The sequence below is a fragment of the Python bivittatus genome, unplaced genomic scaffold (assembly GCF_059951505.1).
Source record: "Python bivittatus isolate LINGU-HERP-01145 unplaced genomic scaffold, Pbiv_v1 ctg000610_np1212, whole genome shotgun sequence".
NCBI classification, from domain to species: domain Eukaryota; kingdom Metazoa; phylum Chordata; class Lepidosauria; order Squamata; family Pythonidae; genus Python; species Python bivittatus.
The window spans coordinates 27,019,914-27,044,876 of NW_028277088.1; the positions used below are offsets into that span (position 1 = coordinate 27,019,914).

The 24,963-nt window shown below is 38.1% G+C and overlaps 1 protein-coding gene across 1 annotated transcript in view; it reads left to right on the top strand.

Annotated features, from left to right (window-relative positions):
- SCIN (scinderin) overlaps nt 1-22,320 on the top strand; it is a 47,843-nt gene extending 25,523 nt beyond the window's left edge. The window contains exons 6-16 of the mRNA XM_007433324.4: nt 3,282-3,414; nt 4,527-4,615; nt 7,064-7,279; nt 8,847-8,968; nt 10,313-10,403; nt 13,117-13,287; nt 14,235-14,412; nt 14,664-14,785; nt 16,602-16,679; nt 17,905-17,965; nt 21,434-22,320. Coding sequence (XP_007433386.1) covers nt 3,282-3,414; nt 4,527-4,615; nt 7,064-7,279; nt 8,847-8,968; nt 10,313-10,403; nt 13,117-13,287; nt 14,235-14,412; nt 14,664-14,785; nt 16,602-16,679; nt 17,905-17,965; nt 21,434-21,567 — 1,395 coding nt within the window. The 3' untranslated portion in view covers nt 21,568-22,320. The remainder of the gene's footprint in view (nt 1-3,281; nt 3,415-4,526; nt 4,616-7,063; nt 7,280-8,846; nt 8,969-10,312; nt 10,404-13,116; nt 13,288-14,234; nt 14,413-14,663; nt 14,786-16,601; nt 16,680-17,904; nt 17,966-21,433) is intronic.
- The last annotated feature ends 2,643 nt before the right edge of the window (nt 22,321-24,963 follow it).

Sequence of the window (24,963 nt, forward strand, 5' to 3'; positions counted from 1 at the left end):
CTGCGGTTGTGTTTTTGGTACATCCCTTCCACTGGAAAGGGCAACCCTCTAACCTTTGAACTTGTACATACTTAGAACCCCTTGTAAACCTGTTATCTTTTTATATGGCAGGATAAAGTAGGGTGCACATTTTTTGGGGGGGGCTTTTTATATTTTGCCTTTTATCAACATGTCAGGACCAAACTTCAAAAAATATAGGAGGGTGGAACACAGAAATAGGTGGGAATAAGTCAAACACGATGTGTGATTTCATTTATATTTAAATATTATTGACTTGTAATCTAAATTAATGGAGAGTTAATGTGATTATTTTCCATATGTTTAACCATGTTTTCCTTCTGCCACCAATTTGGAAGAAACTGCTGGAGGAGCTCAAGGGAGTTCATCCATGGCTTTTGCATGCTGCCCTCAACCTGACACTGTGAACCTGTATCCTAAAAACTTCCTCATTACTGTGGTAGAGCTAGTATATCTGGGCAAAAATCCAGATGTCTACTAGAAGGAAACAAAGGGATACAGAAAACTATCTTCGTTGCTATCTAGTGTTTGAAATTTTGTAGCCCTAGTATGTAATAGACCGCTTCAGGAGGTGGCAGATCTTTCTGCGCTGCTAATTTAGTAGAGATTGGGGAGCCCTTTGTTAAAAATGCTGCTGTTGCCTCTTGTATTCTTGCACTGAACAGAAAACTAGACTAGATAACCTTCAACCTTCAACATCTTCTAAATGTTAGATCTCTACGGGAATTCACCTGGAGGGCTTTTAACTGGATAGCAAACAGGGACACACATGTTCTGTCCTGTCCTATTGTTGCCTTCTTGCATTCAGCTGGAAGGTTTCAAAAGGAGATACGTACTGGGTTGGGTTGATCATGATATTAGAGCTGGACACTTTGGGTTTAATACCAGAATTGTGCTTTGAAATACCGAGGGAACAAACGCAGCTCTCACCTGCAGCTCTTTAAAGCAAACACATCTTTTCCTGGGACTACTTGCACTGTTTAGGAATCAAATCTGAAGTGCTACACAGGGCTCGTGAATATGGTTTCTGCATAATCTGGTGCCCTAATAAAGCAGGGTCCCAATTTTTTTATGGAGAGGATATTTATATTCAAGTAAATGCAAGTTTGGCTCCCCTTGAGATCTTCCAACTGAATCCTTGGAAATGGGGGAGAAAAGTGGGTTGGCCATCATACATGCTGATTCTCTACCCAGTTTGAAGACTTCTACACTGTCAGCTGAATAGCAGAAAAAGACTTCTAACACGTTATAACTCTCTGATTTTGTAGTGAATCTCTGTTCTAGGAAAAGCTTCATGTGCTAATGTTTGTCTGCTAGGCAGTTATAAATAGTGCTGGTAGGGGAGTTGACAGTTGACTGCTTGATATAGTTCCCCTCTCCACAGGAAGAGGTGAACCCACTTCAGATGCAGCAGCTCAAGTTCTTTCTTCAGTTGAAGTTATCAACTAGTAATCCTCAGGTTTTGTGATCTGTGACTTAAACTATACAATTCCCTACACTGGTGGGAGCTACAACAAGCTCCTGGATTAACAAGACAGATAGACATTGCTCATACAGTCCCAGAATTCTAAAGAATTTCAGTTACTGTGGAGTCCTTGGGGTTCTCTGAGCTTGGTTCTTTTCTTGCAAACGTTTCATTACCCAGCTAGGTAACATCTTCAGTGCAAAAATGGGATGGGGTTTGCTCTTTATTTATATGTTGTGGCATGCTTTGCCAGTGCTGGTGGGGGTGGGGCTTTTGTTTTGCTCCTGTGGTAGTTCCTTGATTAGCATATGTTTACTGCTTGATTGTGTGCCTGGTGGTAACCTTTGCTTATCTGGGTGATGATTGCTGGTGAGATGTTCTGTCTTTTGTCTCTTTTGAATAGTATGTAGGTGCTGTTTATTTCTATGTGTCTTAATTGCCACCTTGTCTGAATACCAAGCTTCCAAGAATTCTCTTGCATTTTTGGAGTTGGCTTGGTCTAAAATGCTGTCAGTTTCCCAGTTAAAACTATGGTTGGGTCTGTCCATGTGTTGTGGAAGGCAGCCACCCCCACCAGCACTGGCAAGGCAGGCCACAGTATATAAACAGAGAGCAAACCCCATCCCATTTTAGCACTGAAGATGTTACCTAGCAAGGTAATGAAACATTTGCAAGAAAAGAACCAAGCTCAGAGAACCCCAAGGACTCCACAGTTCAACCCTGAGCTACATATATTCGCCTCTATTGGAATTTCAGTTACTTGATTTTAATGCTGTAAAACATTCATTTCTGATTTTTGAATTCTAATGAATTATAAGAAGAAAAGAAATGACCAACATTATAAAGTGTAATAGGTCAGCTCCCTCTTCTGGAAATGAGTCATGAGAGCCCAGCTGGTTCTTTGGGAAATGATATGGAATGAAACATTGATTCACTCTCTTTTTATGTCAGGAGTAGATTACATAAAGGAAAGCTGGTACATATTCATTGAAAGGTGTTTGGAACTGCAAGGGCACCACCTTAAGTAGCAGGAAGAGAATTTACATACTTTTTAATACAGAGGTATATATAATCCTGTAGAGCCAGTTCCTTTTTCCAAGAATTGTGGTATATTTACTTCTAAACAGATCCTATTCAGCAAAGGATCTTTACAGAGTAACAGAAAAGCTTCCAATTTGCAGTCCCTACTGATTTTAATGCTTCCTGTTTAGTATGACTAGGAAATTAAAGATGAATATCTAAGTTGACGGTTGAATAGTTCCTGTTATTTGTCCAAAGTGTCTGCCTGTTAATTTTTGGCTTCTTGCATTGCTGTTCATTTTGTATAGTGTCAATTTGCTGTAACAAATGAGATGAAGGCAGCAATGGTTTTCCTTCCCTTCTGCTGTAGGAACAGAAATTGGGGCTATTAGGAGGTAATTTGATAAAGAATGTTATTAGTAAACCTTCTTTTCTTTCCAACCTTTCTGCAAAGCTCTCTCTGTAATAATTCATTTTTAAAGTTTTATGGTAAGATTATTTAATTTAAATAATTAAAATTTACTTAATTTTTACAGTTTCAACCTAAGGTTATTACAATACCCTACAAGCAAATCCAGTGAAGCTAATAAGCAAGAGAAACCAGATTCTACCTTTTTGTTATCTTTTGCTTTAGCTTGTGGCATCAAGAGTTCAAAATTCAGTGCAGTGACATCTTCTGTACATCTCTTACTTAGACATATACATGAACTTTAGAAGTAACCATATGAAATTACTTGGATTGTGAATTCATCTTAATGTGAATGTCCTACATCTTCAGGTATCCGATGCAAGTGGATCTATGAAGATTACAGTTGTTGCAGAAGAAAATCCCTTCTTAAGAGCAATGCTTTTGTCCGAAGAATGTTTTATATTGGATTACGGTGTAGCTAGACAGATATTTGTATGGAAAGGTAAATGGCAAGTCTCTTTGGTTCTCTTTTTAAATGTCAAATCTCCCTGTAGAAGCTTGAAAGGAAGGCACTGGCCTCATAGGAAAAAATCTGACATGGGACAATCTTCCTAGCCAGACTCTGAAATTGTGTCTTTACACTCTTGGGAAAGTTCAGCGTCAGATGGTTTTTAAAGCAGGTGAGGTGGGGAAGGCCATTGAATATCTGGATGCAACAGATCACTCTGGCCTCCTGATGTATTTCTGTAAGTAACGAAAGAGTAGAAGATCTTTTAAAAAAAAATGACCAAAAGGAAAGGGAGAAATGCAAAATGCAAAATCCTCTCTAAGATTTTGACCTGCCAATTTTTGCTAAGCCACTAAACTTTCGAGGGTCCCACTCTCATAGTCCTCCAAGAAGACCTTTGTTCTAGCACGTGGACATACATTGGTACAAGGTCTGAAATCTTACAGAGATGCAAGGTCCTTGTTTGCTTCACCGGTGGATCATCTGTAATTGGCTCTTCAATAAAAGTAAAATTGTTCAGAACATGTAAATGAGGGTGTTGTAAAGTCATCAAATCTCCTGTGCACAGAATAGGTTCTCTTCTTAGTAGCATAGGGGTGTGTGTGTGTGTGCACACGTGTGTGTTGTTTTTTGTTCTTTTCTACACTCCCTGAAATGTTTTGATACTGTAAAACATGTATCATGCTGGGGATACTGTAAAACATGTTGGGAGGAATTGGGGAGTTGAAGTCCACTCATCTTAAAATTGCCAAGTTTGAAAAACACTGCTGTAAAGGTCTCCTGTGATAGGTCTTTTTCATGTAGTCAGTAAAGAACAACGTAAACCTGACCAAATTAGATTGTTTTAATTCAAAAGTTAATTATAATTCATAACTAACACTTGTCAAAAGCTTTGTTGCCTAAATCAGTGAAGAACACCAATTGCTACAGTTTTTGCAGGAATCTTTTATATTATGCCATTTGAAGTTCTGCTGGCCAAAGATATCACACTGAGCTCAGACCCAGCAATCAATCAATCAGTAATAGTTCCTAGGAAGTTTCTAAACTATTCATTATCTTTAATCATTTTGTTATTGTAATGTGAACTACCACTTTATTTTAATAAGGTAAAAATGCTAATCCAGATGAGAGGAGAGCTGCAATGAAATCAGCTGAGGAATTCATTCAGCAAATGAATTATCCTCCCAGCACACAGGTATGCTTATTTGAGAAACAACTGCTGTTTAGGCAAGAAGATTTCTAAAGTTATGCTCAGTACAGTTGTAAGGTTACCATAGTCCAATTGCTGTGGGCATAGAGGAGGTAGAGAAGATGTAAACCTAGTATCAAAATATTCTCAATTCATTCAGACCAAATTTTATTTACTATTTCATTTCCAGGCTTGAACTTTTATATTTATTTATAATAAAAATTAAGATTGACAAAAATTAAAAACACCAACATAAAATCCTACAGCAAGATAAAAAGTGGCATAACATCAAATTAAAAACAACAGCAAAAGCTATTGCATATGCATGATCGAAAAAGCAGCAAAGGCTTGTAACATAGAAAAGACAGACAACTTGGTGTTGAAATCTCTAAATAAATAGGCAATTTCTCAAGTAGTTACTACTCACATTTGTTAAAAGCACCCAGAGGAGTGCTTCAAAAAGATCCACCTACTATTTGTTTTGCATGAGTATAAACATTCATGCTGGTGGTTCCATATATTTAACTGCAAGAGAGATTACAAGCAGAAAGAGAGAAGTAATGATCACCTGCATGGAAGAAAACATCAATAACAGATGGGCAGTTGGAAAATTCTGAGTAGCTGCAAATGCATGGTAAAGGCTCTTTTGATCTATCAGTAGAAATGGGAAGGGAGAGCCAAGATTCACAAGAAAATGACCTTAGACAAGAAAATGCAGCAATTTTCAGACTCAAACAACTAGGGCTAACTGAAAGGCAAAAAAAAAAAAAAATTGGCTGGAAAAGTCATTAAAAGGTTGTATGAATTGACAGCAAGAATGAGACTACCTGTCTTAAAGCAAACAAAGAGGAGACTCTTATCTGAGATATTTCAGAACATAAAGCACTGGAAACCATTCCAGCATCAACGCTTAGTGAAACAACCAGCTAAAGTATTGTGCTGCTTGTGTTGTTATCAAAGAATTTGGACATGACATTAAGAAACAAATTCGAATGAAAAAACCTAAATGGAAAGTTCAGTTAGAATTGAAAGTGAAAAAACTATAGGCAGATCTGAGCAATTTGCAAGACCTAAAACTATGAAAACAGAAAAATAGGCAACTGAAACTGAAATATTTGAAAACCTAAACAAAAATAAAATTAGAATAAATAAATATAAATAAATATGTTTAAATATAAATATTGTTAATATAAATATTTTAAACAAAGTAATGTTGCTTTTTGGGAGGGGACTATGGGATCACCCCATTTAACATAACAAAAGGGCACAATGGAGTTACACTACTGTAAATGAATTAAAAGGAAAAATTATACAAAATTTATAACAGAAAAAATGGTTCAGAAGCAGTAAAAAAAATAAAAAACTGGAGTGCACCTGGGATTGATGAATTGCATGCAAACTGTAGAGGAGAAAGAACAATGATTTAATAATTACATTAAGACAAGTAAAGAAAATTTATTGAAAGAATCTCAAAAAGAAGAACTATTTGCAGAAATGGAATCTAGGTATGATTACAAAAAGCAACGATTAGAAATGAGATTATAAAATTGGAAAACTGAAGCACTCCATGGGCATTTTTTGAAAGATACTTAAGGAAAATTGGACAACACTAGAACATGGAAATGGCTTAGGAATGGCTCATTAAAAAAGGAAAAAGAAGAAATGTTTTTGCTACCCAAGAACAAGCCCTATGCACAAATGTCATCAAGCCCAAAATAGAAAATACTAGTTTAGATAGTAGATGCTGAGATAAGAGTAAAACATATAAAACTGGATACAGTGAAATCACACAGACTGATTACAAAAAAGGCATGATTGAGTTGGCAAGATATTACACCAGCATTTATATAGAAACTGTGGCAATGTCAATGAGAATTACTTGTGATACGAATTCACAGATAAAGTAATTGAAAATGACAGACCAAAAATTGTATAGGTTCTTATCATTCAGACTGATCGATACCCAGAATATCACACATCAAACATTACTATCATTGAAAAGAACTGTAATTGGTTTAGCAGCGAAGCCATTCCAAGAGACTAAAGCTGAAGACAAGGAATAGGAAAATTTTACAAAATACTGATATTTGCAATCAGAAATTGCAAACATTTGGAAGTGGTACCAGTTGTTATTGGGTCGATTTCCAAGCTGTTTGATAGGGCTCAGATCATTAAGAAAACAACTGATATTGGCTGTAACGCATGGTGAGTGGAATTGTAATAACAACAACAATAGTAGACACCATGCTGGATTTTTAGAGCGCTGTTGTCCTGATTGGTAATAATGGAAATGAGCGAAGGACAGCCTTGTTTCTATTCCATTTATCTGGTGCATATTTAGAGATTGGATTGAGTGATGTTTGATTCTACTTTCCCACAGTATAGGAAAAAAGTGGTGCTGGTAATTATATGCATTTCAGTTTTTTATATATAATTGTGTGATTTGACTTACAGATCCAGGTTCTCCCAGAAGGAGGTGAGACGCCAATCTTCAAACAGTTCTTTAAGGACTGGAAAGACAAAGATCAAAGCAATGGCTTCGGAAAAGTGCATGTCACAGAGAGAGTGGCAAAAATTCAGCAGATTGAATTTGATGCTAGCAAGTTACACGAATCTCCTCAGATGGCAGCCCAGCACAACATGATAGATGATGGCTCTGGGAAAGTGGAGGTATTTAGGCATATTGACCTTATATTGCTGTCAACTTTCAATACTTACCTTTTCAGTTGTTTTGTTTCATGATGGTATTCTTGTAATACATTTATCCTGTTTCTCTCCCAGATGCTCTCACACCTCATGTTTTAATAAAAGTATTTTGGATCATAAATGTAAGACTTCACTGTGAGTTACCCAGACACATCTTAGCATACATCTATATCTGTTATTTTACCAGTGCAGCTGGGGCAAACTTTATCTGGGCCTCAGGCCACAAGAAGGGCAATTTATTCTTCTTTCACTTCTGCTGCCTCACCCAGACTTCAGAAAAGCTTTCTTGGTGGTATCAAGGGGATATTTTCCCCCCAACCCTTACAGAAGAACACCAGGGGAAGGGTGATTTTTGCTTGAATTATAGCTAAAGAAGGGAGAAGTACCCCCCCTTCCCATCCCTGCATGCAGCATTCCCAGTGATGTTCAGGCCTCCTATGCCTGTAATTAATCAAAGGGGGAAAATAAGGCATACAGTGGTACCTCGGGTTACAAATTTAATCCGTTCTGTGACTCTGGTCGCAACCCGATTTGTTCGAAACCCGAAGCAAATTTTCCCATAAGGTTCAATGTAATTACCGTTAATCCATTCTGGTGTCCATGGACCATGCGTCAAGGGTGGAAAAATGGCCGCGGACTGCGCGGCAGGGCGGAAAAACGGCCGCGGACTGCGCGGCAGGATGGAAAAACGGCCGCGGACCATGTGGCACGGGCGGAAAATGGCCGCGGACCACATGGCACGGGCGGAAAAATGGCCGCGAACCATGTGGCACGGGCGGAAAATGGCCGCGGACCACGTGGCACGGCGGAAAATGGCCGCGGATCCGGTTCGTACCCCGAGGCGGAGTTCGCAAACCGAGGTAAATTTTTGCGGCCGGAGCTGGTCGCAACCTGAAAAGTTCGTAAGCAGAGGCGTTCGTAACCCAAGGTACTATTGTACTTAAATTCTGTGGATTAAAAAAAAAAAAAACTTGAAGCTTGGCTATGTGTTCCCACTGAATTCCCACTGAATCCAGTGAAATGGAAAATGATTCCTGGGCTGCAGAATCCCTTGCAGATTTAGAAAAAAAGATGGTTGTGATTTCTCCCCTACTAACTTTAGTATACACAGGAAGATAAGAATTATTGTAGTGTGTGACTTCTTAACAAAACCTAGCATGCATAATTTCCTTACCAGTGCTCCTACAGGACAGAAGCCTCTAGTCAAGCCAGAAATATAGGAGCATTTAAGGTGTTGAAAGATACAACATTGTTTTTTTCTTCTCAACAGAAGTCTGAGGTACCAATTCTGAATAAAGTGAATGTGAACAAACTGCCATTTTGACACCTAAATATTAACTTACAAATGAGCCTTTCATGTATCTAAATAGATAATATCTTAAACTTACCACCTTCATGTGCCACAAGACTTATTTCTGCTGTGAACAATTTCAGATACATTATCCCTTTGTAACTTATCAGTTTAACAAAAATTCTGTTTAAGGATCTACAAAAGCTATAAAGTTGTCCAATGATACCTTGTTTTTCTTAGATTTGGCGAGTTGAAAGTAACGGCAGAATCCCTGTAGAATCTGGTAGCTATGGGCAGTTTTACGGTGGTGATTGCTACATCATATTGTACACCTATCCTAAGGGCCAGATTATCTACACATGGTATGTTTAGTTGATGTGTTATTATTGTGTTAATGTGATTTGAGTAGCCTGTCTGAAAGCTTTGTGTTTCTGCAGGCATACAGAGTCAGACTAAGGGCTGATCTGCCCTTCCAGCTTGCCCCAGGGCAAGGATGGACCCCTTACTATTTTGGGGTGGCTGGAATGGATGACATCATCCTCTGCCTGCTTCCAGCCTGCTGGGGAGGGGAGCTTCACCTGAGTTTTCTGAGCTGCATCAAAAGTAGTTGTGTTTCCTCTATACTGACACTTCATCCCATTTTACACAAATGCCTCTCTTCCAGTTGGTTGATGTGATGCCCCACCCAGGCTCTGCTTTCTGCCTTCAGCAGCCACTTTGTATTGGGTTGCTGAGATGCCTGCCATGAAAGATTGACCTTTTGTTTTTGGGGTTCAGCAAAGAAATGGGGAACTGCTGGCTATTCCATTGTTGTTCTTTTAACTTAGCGAAATTGACAAGAGTTTAGTCAAGTTTCCATTCTATTTCAGATGACAGGAAGAATGCAAAACTGTTTTTCCTCCCACCAGTCCTGAAAGAACATGCCCACAAAAGGGAAAGCAATTGGCCTTTGCTTTCCTGACCTGGGTGAAAGGGGAAAAGCAGCAGGGAAATCTACCAATTGGAGCTATATTAACTGTGCTCTGGACAGAGCACCTGGCTTTCACTGTGGCCCAAGTGGAGGAAAAGGTTGAAATCTGGAAAAAGATTTCTTAAACTGGCTTAATTTCCACCTGGTTTATGCAAGAGAGACGAGCAGCTGAAGACTGCAGTGTGGGAAAACTCTGCATTTTGTGCTCAAAAATTATTGATTTGTTTGTTTACACTATAGAGTATAAACAAACAAGTCACTATACAAGTGACTCGACTCTAGGCAGCTTACACATAATAGCTCCATTAACAGTAGAGGTGACCAACATTGTTTTAATTGAAGGATCCGTTGCCTCAATCCTTTGATTTTTGTTCTCCTGTCTCACTCAAATTCTGAAGTGTAATACATCTGTAGTGCAGTGAAATCTGAAAAGAAATTATCTGAGGTATAGCGAGCTGCATACTCTGATCACATAATTCAGGATTTCCTTGTGTCCCTTCTGTTCTACATTACTGTCTGTCTTGTTCTTAATCTTCTAAATTGTTGATGATTTCCAATCTTTTGGAATAAGATTGCTACTATAAGCTTTGTATTTCTGTAATTTCATCTTTTCCAAATGTGTTCTACTCCCACTACTTTGTTTCTTGACTCATGCAGGAGCTTTGCTTTATGTAACCTTGGGGGAGATAGGTTTGAAATGAGACTTCATCTTTATTTGTGTTTCTTCCATCCACAGGCAAGGAGCTCATGCAACTAAAGATGAGCTGACTCATTCAGCATTCTTGACTGTCCAACTTGATCGATCGCTTGACGGACACGCTGTCCAGGTTAGAACTCTATTGAGAAATGTGAAGATCTTGATGGTGCAAACATGAGGAAAATAACAAGGAAAGCAAACAGTGTTCCTTTTAAATTACATACTAAATATGCCCATATTTTTCTAGCCAGTTTCACTAGGATCATTAATTCATTTTTGTAGATCTCTTTTAACTATTCTTAATGCTGCTTGTTCTTTACTGAGAACAAGAACGTCCCCTGACTTTTTGTCACATTTAAATAAACCATTATATTTTTGAAATGGGAACAGATCTTTAATAAGCTTTGAAAATCCTTACTAGGATAATATAGAGTGCAACTAGCTTATCAGTCACCAGATGGCACTGCTGCCTATTTTTACAACAAAAGTAAAGCTTTCCAAATGTTAATTTCTAAATAGTCTTGTGCTATGTTTTCCTGGGAATCTCCACAGGATTATGGCTACCCTCCCTCCCTATTTGTTAACTGCCTCCATTGCGAGACTGTGGGTCATATACAATAAAGTAAACAGTTAAAACAAGGCCAGACAATAACACTATAAGAAACCAACAAAACATAGTATTAATAAGTATTAATTAATTATAAGTGTGCCCACAGTCAGTCAGCTAGGACCAAAACCATGATGGAACAAGAATGTTTTTGTTGCCTTGCAAAATGCAAGTTGGGTGGGTGAATCCATAGTAGTGTAAATATGAGGACCAACAAAAGTGAGGTCAAACTTCACACTATGAATGTGAATTGAACTGTGGAGATTCCAGACCTCAAGATGGTATTTTAAAAGGTTGGTTGATAGAGACTAGTGTTATTGATGTCTGTACAAGATGAAATGCCATTTGTAGCAGGCAGGGAAACACCAAACCTTGTCTCTGCTCACTCTTCTCTCTTCTCATTTCACATTTCAGTTATTTGGCAACCAAGCCCAGGGCAAGCTCCCTGTAGTATTTTTGGTGATCTGCTACATGCTTGAACAGCTGTCTCACTTTTGGATCCCTGGGGAAAAACCAGAAATTATCAAGCTCCTAATAAGCCATAGTACTGTACTGTATATGGAGAGTGGGCTACGTTGGTTGATGGTTTGCAACAGTTACAGGAATACTGGTGCCCAATGTAGACTGTAGAGAGAAACCTTGATAGTCTTCAGTGCCTGTGAAACATATGGTGTCCACAATACACTTTAAAGAATCACTCCTTTCCTAACCTATGAGGTAGATTTTTCTCCTCTGTTATTTCTACCAATCATTCTTTTCCCCCACCCATAACTGATTGACTTTAAGGTACAACTAACCAGCTTCATGTTATCCTTTTCAAACTGCCCCATAACCCAACCAAGTTACTTAAAAGCATTCAGACAGATATATAAAAATGCAGTACATAAATGGCCTGAGAGAAGAGGAATGTCTCGGGAGTCTTGGGAGGCATGCTTGTGTTCCATGAGCAGAGTCCTGCAGTTGAGAAAGATTGCTTCCTACCTGCCTTTCCTCTTCTATTTCTCCTGGGTGAAGTGCTAGATTGTAAATTCCTTGGGCATGGACTTTTCATTGAACAAACAAAACATAAAGGCAGTTATGAAGGAAAAAAGATCAAGAAATTGATTTCTGGTCAGCTGCCTTTTTTTCCTTCTTAATATATATTTGCTTTCTTTTAATTTTTATTTGTAAGCCACCCAGAGTTGCTGTGGAGTCAGGCGGCCTTGAAATTGAAATAATATATATGAAAACAGAAATAATCGATACACACACACATTTATATATATGAATACACATACACACATAGACACACATATATGAACACACACACACACACACATATGAACACACACACACACGCATATGTGTACAGTATATATTTGTAAATGTATATGTAATCTTAAGGAGAAATGCAAGAATTTTAAGCATCCATATTAAGTACATTTACCAGATGAAGGTAGTCTCTTAGGAAAAAACCATTTTAATATAACCTAGAAATCAGTTTTTCAAAGTGCTTTGTTACTGTGCTACTTTTTTGGCCAAAGCAATTTCCCACATTTTTAATAAGACTGAAAGGTATACATTGCTCGCCATTCATATTGCTAATGCTATAAAAAAGGTCTCAGGTCTTTAACAAGGCACAATGGAGTTCAGATTATTTTTGGAGTATTTGAACAACAGGCAGTGCTGATGGAGTGTTAAAGAGATTCTTGAAATAGACAGAGGGGTTTCCTGTGTATGGTAAACACCACTGCTTTCTTCTCCATTTACATGCAAACCTTCCTCAATCAATCAATCAATCAATCAATCAATCTGTCTGTCTGTCTGTCTGTCTGTCTGTCTGTCTGTCTATCCACCCACCCACCCACCCATCCATCCATCCATCCATCCATCCATCCATCCATCCATCCATCCATCCTCCCTATCTGTCTGCCTCCCTCCCTCCCTCCCTCCCTCCCTCCCTCTCTCTCTCTCTCACACACACACACACACACACACACATTCTAATTTACTTAAGGGAATATTTGGATTGCCACAAGCATGTCATACTGTTGCTATGGTGGGAGAGAGCAGGCTTAAAGTTCTATAGCTGTAGTGCATGCCTGCTACAATCAGGTACGCTTAAATTATTCAAGAAATAATTCCTGCCAAGATGCAACGAAGCATCTATTGTTGAGGGCAGCATTGGGCAGTAGACGTTCTCCCACAAGACTTGTAAAATCTGTTCCTGTACTTTTATATTCAAACATTTCTACAGATTAGAGTGAGCCAAGGCAAGGAACCTCCACATTTGTTGAGTTTGTTCAAAGATAAGCCACTCATCGTTTATAAGGATGGGACCTCCAAGAAAACTGGCCAGGTGCCCCCTCCTGCAACCCGCTTGTTCCAAATTCGCAGAAACCTTGGAGCCATCACCAGGATTGTAGAGGTAACAAATTCCCATTCAGAAATCTGTTGTCTGTGTAACCAGATATAATTACCTAAAGTTCCAGATTGAGGGCCAGGTGTTTTCATACAGATCTGCCTCAGATATGTACTTTTGGTATTTTTGCCTCTTCACTGCTATAAATTGCTTGAGTGAAAGCTAGCCAGTTTGCAGCTTAACCTAATTTGCATTCATTGAATAAATATCCATATACTGAATATCCATTTTGGGGAGTTTCAGCCAATAAAAATAATGTACGAAATAGTATTGGGAAAAATAATTTACAAAAAAAGTTATATTGGGGGAAATGTTTTTAAAAAATGCACAGACTTTTAAAAATTGCAAATGGATACAAAACTGGAACAAAATAAATTCCAAAATATATTAACCAAAATAAGAAACTGAGCAAACCAGTTGGGGTGAATGTGCAGCTGGGGAAATGCAGTTCTTTGCTTAAGATCCTTCCCATATTCCTAATGTGTGTGATACCACTTCACATGTCATATTTTAAATTACAGTGCCGCTAACCTCCAGCTTCTCTTCAAACTGCAACTTGATAAACTAAGGACAAGTCTAATTAAACACAATGTATGAAAATACAAACTAAATCCCTTGTTCCCCCCAAAAGATGCCATCATCAGAATATTGATATATTTAAGTTGCATGAAATATTTGTTGTACTTCTGATTTGCTTCTTGCATTGAACCTATATTTTTTCTTGTCCTACTTTTATGATTGTTCTGAGTGTGTGTGTATGAAATGGTGAAAACTTTCTTTCCTGACTAGTTTATTCTTAAGATTATAACTGACAGTTTGCCTTACTTACATAGTCTTTTATTTCAAAGACTGTTTATCTAATACTGTGCTTGGAATAAATTAATTTTGCATACGGTGTAAAATTCAGAAATGGGGCAAAGAGAAGAGTGAACCTATCTTTTTTTAAATCTCAGGTTGATGTTGATGCAACTTCATTGAATTCCAATGATGTTTTTGTTTTGAAACTGCCAACTAAGCCTGGGTATACCTGGATTGGTAAAGGAGCAAGCAAAGAAGAAGAGAAAGGAGCTAAGTATGCAGCTGGTGTTCTAAGATGTCAAACTTCAAGGATTGAAGAAGGCCATGAACCACGTGAGTGTGCCCAAAAAAAAAAATCAGCATGCCTTGGCAATCAGCAAGGTGGTCTCTTAAGATCTGGGGAGAATGCTTCAAGATAGCCTACACACACACACAAACTTGCATGCAGAAAAGTTGCTGAGGACAGAGAGAGAAGGTGAGATAGGGAGAAAAGAAGGATGACTAATAAGACCAGAAAGTGGATTATTATTCTCTTAATGCCTGCAGGGTACTTCACCAAGGATTTTTTGTGTGGTATTTTCCAGAGGAATTTTGGACTGCACTTGGTGGAAAAAAACAATACCAGTCATCTCCCCAGTTGCAGAGTGAGTCAGAAGACCATCCACCTCGTCTGTATGGTTGTTCTAATAAGACTGGCAGGTTTATAGTAAGTTTAAGATACTTTTACCTGCTTTATCCTTTATTACTATGGTTGTTCTATCTCTTGGGCTTCAATAAATCTATTTGCATATGTTGTAAGTAAATAAAAATACTCTTTGCAGGAACATAAAAGTATAAAGGAGCATTTTATAGAGATTCAGATATTAGGTCTTGTCACAGTAGTGTCTGTGGGGGAGGGTAAATCAGGCAAGATGATGGTGGAGGCAACCCTTTCCCTTTCCTATGTGCATCAATGTCACATACATGTACAAAGAGGCAGGACTTCAGTTGCAATGTTGTACTTCCATCTTGCCTATTTTGAGCCTCCCCCACACAGATGTTGCTGCATTGTAGTTCACAGAATATCAGGATACTACACATTGATTTTCAGTTTTTGTTTTCTTGTTGACATTTTAAACTTCATTCACTGAACTACTATATGGTATATTTATTTAAACTTGGTCAAAGGGATATGGCTTCAAAACTTGGAGAGTTTAGTGTGCAACATTCTTAATGCAAATACAAAGCCAGATGTTTTGCTTTAGTATGTTTTCTTGACATAGATACTGTATATAAAACAAGGCTTCAGAAATATAATAAAACAATAGCATTCTTTAAGAATTCTGTCATCAAATCTAGAATAAGGAAAGTAAAGAAAAGATATTTGATTTGAGCTAAATGCATCTGATTTTAAAGTGTGCAAGTCCTTCAGAGGATTTTTATGTGGCCAGAATGACCAGAACAAAACTTAAAACAAGTGAAACATTTTTATCCTTTACTTAGGCTTAGATACATAATATATCAAAACAAAAGCTTAATATTTCTGACTTTCTGATGAAATTTCAATCCCCCATATAAGTTCTACACTTCCCAAATTATTAATTTTGAATTTTGTTTAAAATGGTATGAGAAGAGTTGAAACATGTTGATCAATCTAGTGAGCATGTTCTCTTAATGATAAATGGGGTAGGAGAACGTCTTAGCAGTTTCTGCATATGGTAGGTTTATATTACATCTAATCAAATGGCAGTACTTTAATCATTAGTCAAGTAACAGGTGCAACATAAATTCCCACACACATCTGTTCTCATTTACAAAAACACAGTGTTCTGTACTAAAAGTTTTTCTCATGAACATTTGCTAATTGATTTTTTCTTCTTTAAATAAAGTAAGCTGGTGCCTAATTAATTTTATTAGATTTTTAAAGCTTTTTATTCTGTATTTAAATCTTTTATGAAAGTGGTTTTGCAGTGAACATATAATATGTTCACTGGGGTCTGTTAGTACAATCCCATTGGAACATTTTCATTCATTGTATCATCCTGCATTCTGACTGGCCAAGAAGAGGTGTGCCCCATTGCTTGGTTTGTTCACGTATGAATCTCTGAAATTATAGATGGTGGCCTATTGGCCAAGATTTCTGTGGTAATCTTGTAGTTTAAGCCATTCTGATATACTGTACTGCTTCCAACCCTGTATCTATAAACAGTGTACCACCACAGGGTAGGATACATGAACTATTGTTTATTTTGTACCTAGCTTTTGGCAACTTTCTCCCCTTATTTGACCTGAATTTCTGACTAACATGTCATTTTGACTATGACTGTCTCTAGTCTCCTTACAGCTATGTCACTCTTTCATCCTTTGCAGTCTTACCTGTTTTTTCCTTATTTTCTTCAGTAATGATACAGCCTCTGCCAATCTTAAAATAACATGAATGTGGTGTTAACTTATCTAATTAATAGGTAAGGAAATGTTTTATTCTAGCCTGTGTGTTTTTAGTAAGAGAAACGCATGATTCAGTAAAGTATTCTTTCTTACAGATTGAAGAGGTCCCTGGAGAGTTCACTCAGGATGATTTGGCTGAGGATGATGTCATGTTGTTAGATACTTGGGATCAGGTAAGACACTTATTTCACTTAAGAAATTCTGTATGACAGAAGCTATAGTATGCAAGAGCTACATTAGATGTAGAATGTGTGCATGATGAAATGATTTGTGTCATTTCAGACTAAAGAATAGGGTGTCATGTTTTCAAATTCTGTATCCAGCAAATAGAAAAGGAGGGGAGGGAATGGGTGGGGCTAGAAGCCGTCTCTTTACAATGCTTACTTTCTGTTTTTAGGTGGCTGTGTTTGTGTGTTTTTTAAAATCTAGGGAAAAAGTGAAAAGTAATATTCACATACATGTACCCATTTGATTCTAAACTTATTCTTAACCTCAACAAACTTAAATTGATGTAAAAAAATGAATTATTTAAATAGATGAAATTAAGAGAATATTGCAATATACGTACTGTTAAGCAAATGAATGGGGAAACATGACATGGTGAAAATGAGATTGAGGAAGAAATGATAAAAAAAACCAAAAACGCCTTGCACCAGATACTGAAACCAAGTTGGGGAGAGGGATTTATTTGATATTACTCAATTCCATTGTATTTTAGCCAAAGGCAAATCCTTATTTGCTTCTCTTTGGGGCCATTGCCCCATAATATTTGATGGCTCCAATATAGCAATTGAGCAATTGTCAGAGATGCTGGCACAGGAAGACTTTTTAAAGTGATTTATACATTCTGTAAGCTTTTTTTTATCCTCCGTGCTTTAATACTAATTGCTTTTATACGGCTCTTTTATGGTGTGTGTTTTGGTGTTCTTGTTTTAATGTTTTTGTTTTATTGTAACTTTTAACCTTTTGGAAGCTACCCAGCAGGGACCTATTAAATGGCAGGCTATTAATGAAGTAAATAAGGGAACTCTTTTAGAATGGAAGAGTGAAGGACAGGTATTGCCTGGAAAGGGAAGGGCTTGAATGAATAAAGCTGTACTATGAGCTGTGAAACAAATAGCTGGTTATCAAATGTAAGGAGGAACAATATGTTTGCACAGCAAATTAAACACTCAGACAGCACTTCATGCATGAAGATGCATGTACTTCCCTGCATTTAGATGCTAAAATAAAACAAAAATGTATTTAGTCTTATATTAAATGAGGAAAAATAATGGTTAAAACTGGACTCAAGCTACTTAGTTTACTAGACTTCAATTTGTAGGGTGGTTTCCAGGCTATACCAGCTCCATTTCAAAAATTGATGTATGGTTTTTTTTTCCTTCTTGTTATGCCAAGGTATTTGTCTGGATTGGCAAAGATGCTAACGAAATCGAACGTGCTGAATCAGTTAAATCCGGTAAGGAAACCAGTTGATCGAAGTTAGGATTTGTAGGATGTTCAAATTGTAGTATCAGAGTTTCCCCTTCAGATGTGTTGGACTTCAAGTCCTATAATTCCCCTGCCAGCACAGCAGTTCAAATCAAATAATTCAGCAGAGTACTACATTGGAAAAAGGTTTTCAATAAAAGACAGAGAATTTTTTTCAGGTACATCCCTAATCTAGCTACATTTATTCCCAGGAGAGTAACATGAACCAATTTACTTTTGTGACATAGCAGTTACTTTTTTCAAAGTGGTACACATTCGTGAGTGTGTCTTCTGCCATATGGTACAGCCACAATCATCCTTTATGTCATTTTTCCGTTACATAATTTTCTTCAGTTGTTGGTTAGATACATTTAGTTAATTTTTGCACATTGGTACTTCTATGTTTTTTCATGCTACCTAATATGTTCTCCAAAAGTATGGCAGCAAAATACTACAGCTTTCTCTCATTGCTGCCATCCAAAGGTTGTTCAGAGTTTTTCTTTGACTGTTGCTCTGAATATCTTGACCTTTGTCAAAAATCTATTTCTCTTCACTTCCTTGAAACCTTTAGGTTATGTTTATACAGTATGCTAGTTCACAATTTACTGAACCATACAAGTAGTCCTTGCTTAACAACCATTTGTTCAGCGACCGTTTGAAGTTACAGTGGCGCTGAACAAATGGTAGTTATACCCAGTCCCTGAAGTTACAGCTGTTGCAGTGCCCCCACAGTCATGTGATCAAAATTCAGGCACTTAACAGCCCGCCCGCACTTATGTCTGCAGGGGCACTTCAACTCCTCCCTCCATCTGTCTACTCCCCATCTCTGCCCTTTTGGCCATCCTGCACTCTGCCACCTCTGCCACCCTGGGCTTTGCTGGCCCTGCTGCTCCCAGCTCACCTTCACCATCTTCTTGCTCCTGCTGCTGACAAGGCATGCCTGGCCTGGCCCTATGCAAGGCAGCTGCCTTTCAAAGCCTTGCAAGAAGGCCAGATGCAATTTGGACAAGGCGTGAGACCTTGGGAAGAAGGCCTTGCGCAGCTAGTGGCTGCCTTGTAAAGGGCCAGGCCAGGCGTCCCTTGTCATTAGTGGGAGCAAGAAGATGGTGAAAGTCAGCTGGGGGGGGTGGAGCGGAGGGCAGCAAGGGCTGCAGAGTTCAGGGAGGTGATGGTGGCTGCAAATGGGGCAGCCGGGACTTCACCCTGCGGTGCTGGGCTGGGGCAGTGTGGCTTTGTGCCTTGGGGCTGGGGCAGCTGGAGCTTTGTGCCATGGTGCTGGGGCAGCTGCAGCTTCACAAAGGGCCAGGCTGGTTATGCCTCATTAGGAGTGGAAGAAGACAGCAAAGGTCAGTTGGGGCAGCATATAGAGCAGCTTGTGTGCCCTCCCACCCCTGGCAGCAGTTACCCCTGGTCTGGCTGCACTTGCGCCAGGCTGCGGCAGCCACTTACCTGCCCTCCAGCCTGCTCACAAGCCACCCGGGAATCACAACTTCCGGCCAGTTTCCCCACTGACTTTGCTGCAATGGGGCAATGGAGACTGCCAGGCTTGCCATCGCTAAGCAATGCAGTCATGTGATGACGCACTTTACGACCGCATTGCTTAGTAACAGAAATTCCAGTCCCAATTACTGTTGTTAGCCAAGGACTACCTGTACTGAGTTAACCCAGTGTCATGGATTTGAACATCACACTAACCCATAAACTAACCATGCTGGTTGGGATCACATGACACGGCCACAAACTAGCCAGTCACATTTTAGCTTAGCATGCTGTCAATCCATGCTTAATCACTTTCACCCTTGTAGCTAATTGTTCCACACAACAATTTCTTTCTCTAAGCTGCCATTAGCAAGGCAATGATTTTTTCAATCGTGTGTGTGTGTGTGCACACACACGTATGCATGCGCCTTCAAGTCAGTCTTGATCCTGGCAACATGCATTAAGCTGCATGTACTTCCTTGGCAATATTTTTAGAAGTGGTTTGCCATTGCCTTCTTTCTGGAGCTGAGAGTGACTGGCTGAAGGTCACCCAGCTGCTTTGTGCCTAAGGCAGCACTAGAGCTCATGGTCTCCTGGCTTCTGGCCTAGTATTTTTAACCACTATGCCAAACTGGCTTTCTTACCTCAATTTACTGCAACAGAAAATGATATATTTCAAAATATTAACGATTTATGTAAAAATGACAACCATTACACCATACCACTGCTATTCCTTTTTACATGCTAATAAGAGACCACAGAGACCATTGGTGTGTTTGCAAATGCCATGCATATTTACCTTCTGATCTGGGAAACCCTTTAATATAACACCTGCCTGACAACCCCTTAAAACCTTAATTTGTATAACTGAAAGTATAACAGTTAAAATCAACAATAAGAACAAGTCTCTCTCTCTCTATAAAAGCCAATTTCCAAGATATAAGGAGAGTATTACTTTTATAAAGAACATTTATGGATATTGCTGAGATGACAGTAACTTATCCATCACCCCAGTCATGGACAGCCTGTTCTTTGTTAAGAGGGGTTAATGCAATGTGGATCTGTGCAGGAGAAAGCGTAGGCTACATAAAAATGTTGTGCATTTTGTTTAGTTTTAGCTTAGTGTATTGTGCAAACCAAATCACTGCAATTTTAAATTCATGATTTATGCCTCAATATCATGAGTATATTGAACCCAGCCACCATAGTTCAATATGAAATGTGAACCCAACCAATATTTTAAGTGATTCAGGTAATATCAGTTGCAAAAACATATATCACCTCTTTCTTGAAATGATAATCATTCTATTCAGTATTAAAATACATCACTGTCATGCTATTTGCACAGACAATATTTTTACATTTATAAAAATTAATGTGTTAAATTTCTAAACAGTCCTGTTTCAGAACTTTAGTGATTGTTAATAGTTCTAAACAAAAATTATAAAAGGATCAGCTTATCATAGGGAATCCTCACAAAACATAAGGTACACAATAACAACAGCTTGGTTTAGGTCTGTTAAAAAATCAGTTCATTCAGTATCATCCAGCTTGTGTCCCAAGATCAGCGGGGAGGCCCTGTTTGTGGTCCCACTGATGTGTTTGGCTCTGTTACAGGGTCATCTCAGTAATAGTGTCCAGTTATGGAACTCTTTCTTGAGATGTTTGGCTGGTCCCCACAATGTCTTCTTTCAATTGAAGATGTGCAAGTATGGGAAAATAATTATTCCTTCACCAGACTGCTTTAATTTTACTGATTATTTATTTAACAATTTAAAAAAAAATCTTGTTTTTAAATGTTAGTGACTTAATTAAGATGACTTTATGCCAGACTTCCCATCTTTGTCTTGGGCTCTAGGGTTCTCTAGGAGGAAGACTGATACAGAAATTAAATAAAGTGATTTAGAAATTAGCTAAAAATAGAACACCCTTTTTGCTGTGATACACTATTATTATTTTGCATATTCATATATTTCAGCCAAAAGCTACATTGAGACTGATCCTTCTGGAAGAGATAAAGGGACTCCAGTTGTTATTGTAAAACAAGGTTATGAACCTCCAACATTCACAGGCTGGTTTTTGGGCTGGGATTACAACAAATGGAAAAACTAACAGCCACAGAAGACTGAACCATGGAAGAGATACCAGAGCAAAATATTCTCCAACAGTTTTGAGTATGTGCTTGCAAAGGGGTTTATAAACAGCTAAGGTCTGTGCCTTAATCATGGGTGTATATTTGTGAAATAACACATATGTACAAATTCTACAAGCATAGATACTTGTCCCCAACAGAATTAGAAAATGCTCCTTTCATAAATGCATTGTTCAGGAAGAAAGAAATCCAAAACTTCTGGGCAATGTTTATAGCTACCATTGTCAACTCCATGGCTTAAACACCATAGCTCCAGTCTGAAAAGAGATTATGGAATTTCCTCATCATAGCCTTCTTTTCTGCCTATAGCTTGGCTTATTATGTGCTGCTCTGTTATTACCCCTACTGTGACTGAGCATTAGCTCAGTAATTGATAGTTTCTGATTGAGTATTTAGGAAAGACTGGTCTGGTTGCCCAAACCCTTCTCCTGACTCGTATGTTGGTGCAGTCATTTTAGCTTTGCTTTTGCTTTAGTCATATAACATCTATATTTTTCATCTATTTTTATGCCAAGTCTTGGACAGTAATCATAACTTAGCTCTTCAAACCTGACATTTAAAGCTCCAGAGAATTGTATAGCCCAGGGAAGCTCCCAATTTTTGAAAGAAGTAACTGAACGCGTCTGGCCATGTTTAGGAAAGGAAATGAAAGTAATCAGTTTAAATATTCCAAGTTGTTTAAATACTCCTCTACCCTATGCATCTTACAAAGCTCTATAGGAAGAAAACTGTTCATTGTTGTTCAGAACGAAGAGTTGCCAAAAACTATGTTATTCTTTCCTTTGACAAAATATATGTTGAAAACATTTCAGAAGAACCTGTTGACCCACCATGTTCTGTTCTCATCCTTCCCACAACACAGAATTACAAATAAGGCTGTCAGATTGAAGCTAATAAAATCTTGATGACCATTAGATGGCAGGAAAGAAATACAGAAAAACTCATATTTTGCTGCTATTTACTGTTTGTTGAGATTTTTGCAGCCCTGATCTGGTAGTCCTGTATTTACTGATTTTAACAATGTATCTCAAAAGTGGTATTAATTTTTTGTTTCCATTTTAAGATGCTTTGGAGAAGTGATTGAGATGTACACTCCACAGCTTGTAGCACTGCTGAAAAAAAATTACTATGCATTATTAATTGGATTGATATGTCTAGATCATATTATATATACATATGTTCAGTTTCTGATCAAGAAAACATCACATGGAAACCTGCTTCCACCTGTAATTCTCCCTTCCTTGACCTGGCCATCCTTTCTTGACCTGATAAGTTTGATGAGAACGAATAAAGAGGATCTTTATACATGATCAAAAAGTGAGAATAATTGTTCAATTTCTACAGCATTTGGGGGAGGGAAGCTTATAGTAAATTAAATGTGAGACATGGTTTTAAGTATGAATTTTATACTTTTAATTAATAAATAATTTCTAATCTGAACAAATTTATTAAACTGTTGTCTTCCTTTTACGCAATTATGTTTGATTTACTTATATATTCAAGTAGTTTATTATCTTGGTCACTTTATCTAGAGTTTGTCTCTAGTATCCAAATATAGTTATTTTGGCAGAAGTATTCATTAAATTTTACCTGTTTTCTCCCAACTATCTCAGAATACAATGTATAAACTTCCATCCATTCCTTTATCATTTACAAGTCTGACAGACAAGTTAACAAAAACACCTGAAACCACCTGATAAGCTTTACAATTTAGTCTAATACAGTGTATGACACTGGCTCTATCAGTAGTCTTTGTTTAGTAACTGCTTTGTTTAGCAACTGTTCACAGGGAGTTATTTCCTTATAAAAGATCTGTGCATCATATATGAATTAACGGTCACCTTTCAGATATAAAAAAGTAAGATTTGATTACCTATTTCCTTGTATAATATAATCAATAAAAGCACAGTGTACTGTTGTACATTTCCCCATTTTAGTTTACAAATTCTGACATTAATGCAGTATCTAAAGTTAACAGTCTTTCTACTTTTATTATCTGCATAGTGTGTCTGTTTACTCATGTTTAAATTTCTGTCTCAAAAGAAAGAATACTTTTTTAAAAATTCAGTGTTAAGTATCCTTTTATTGTGGCATATCACATTAAAGGAGAATTATGTTTGCAAGTTAATAACTACTGGAGAATGTATAATGTTAAAAGTGTTTATATTCAATGTCAGCAGTCTATATCATAACAAACTCTGAAGAACAAATACTATAACTCAAGTGTATTTATAATGAAGACATTATACTCAGGAATCAAGTTGATAAATACAATTAACATAAACTTTGTGTAATTGTATTTGGGGACATGGACTTAAAATATGATAAGTATTTTCCATTCCAGATGGATATTAAGTAACTGAGTTTTCCAAAATTCTAGAAACTTGCATTTTTTAAAACAACAGAGCACGTATATGATAACCTTACATAGATTTTCTGAAACAATGGTCAGAATTCTAAAGCTACGTACATGCAGCAAGGCACTATATACAGTGGTACCTCTACTTACGAACTTAATCTGTTCCGTGACTCTGATCGCAAGTCGAGTTGGTCGCAAGTTGAAGTAAATTTTCCCATAAGGTTCAATGTAATTACCGTTAATCCATTCCGGCGTCCGCGGACTACGCGTCAGGGCGGAAAAACGGCCACTGACCACGCGTCAGGGCGGAAAAAATGGCTGCGGACCACGTGTCAGGCGGAAAAATGGCCGCAGACCATGTGGAATGGGCGGAAAAATGGCCGCGGACCACGTGGCACGGGCGGAAAATGGCTCGTAAGTCAAGGCGAGTTTGTAAGTAGAGGTAAATTTTTGGGGCCGGAGCTGATCGTATCTTGAAAATTTCGTAAGTAGGGGCGTTCGTAAGTAGAGGTACCACTGTATATTCATAGTTCTGAACTGAGGAAAAAATGGCACATAGAGCAGGATCGGCTATACTGTTAGGTAAAATGAGTGCCCATTCTCAGATGGCAGATGAAGAGTAGCAAATGGTGGCAAAGTGGTAGAAGTCAGAACTATGTGTGCTATATGGCCTATCACATATTCATTACCTTGCAGCTAGATTATGATAACAGACTTTACTTGGGGCTGTCCTTGAAAATACTTGGGAGCTGCAGTTTATTCAAAATGTAGTGGTCCATTTGCTGACAAAATATAGTGTAGCATCTGCGCCAAGGTCACTGCACTGATTACCAAAAGACACCCAAGCCCAATTCAGGGTGCTGATTTTAAACATTAAAGCCCTAATTTGCTTAATACCTGCGCATTTGAAATAATGTCTCTCCTTGTCAGAATCAGCTCACCCTGTGCATCTTTCCAAACAGGCTGGAGGCCTGGAGATGCACATTCTCAATGACAA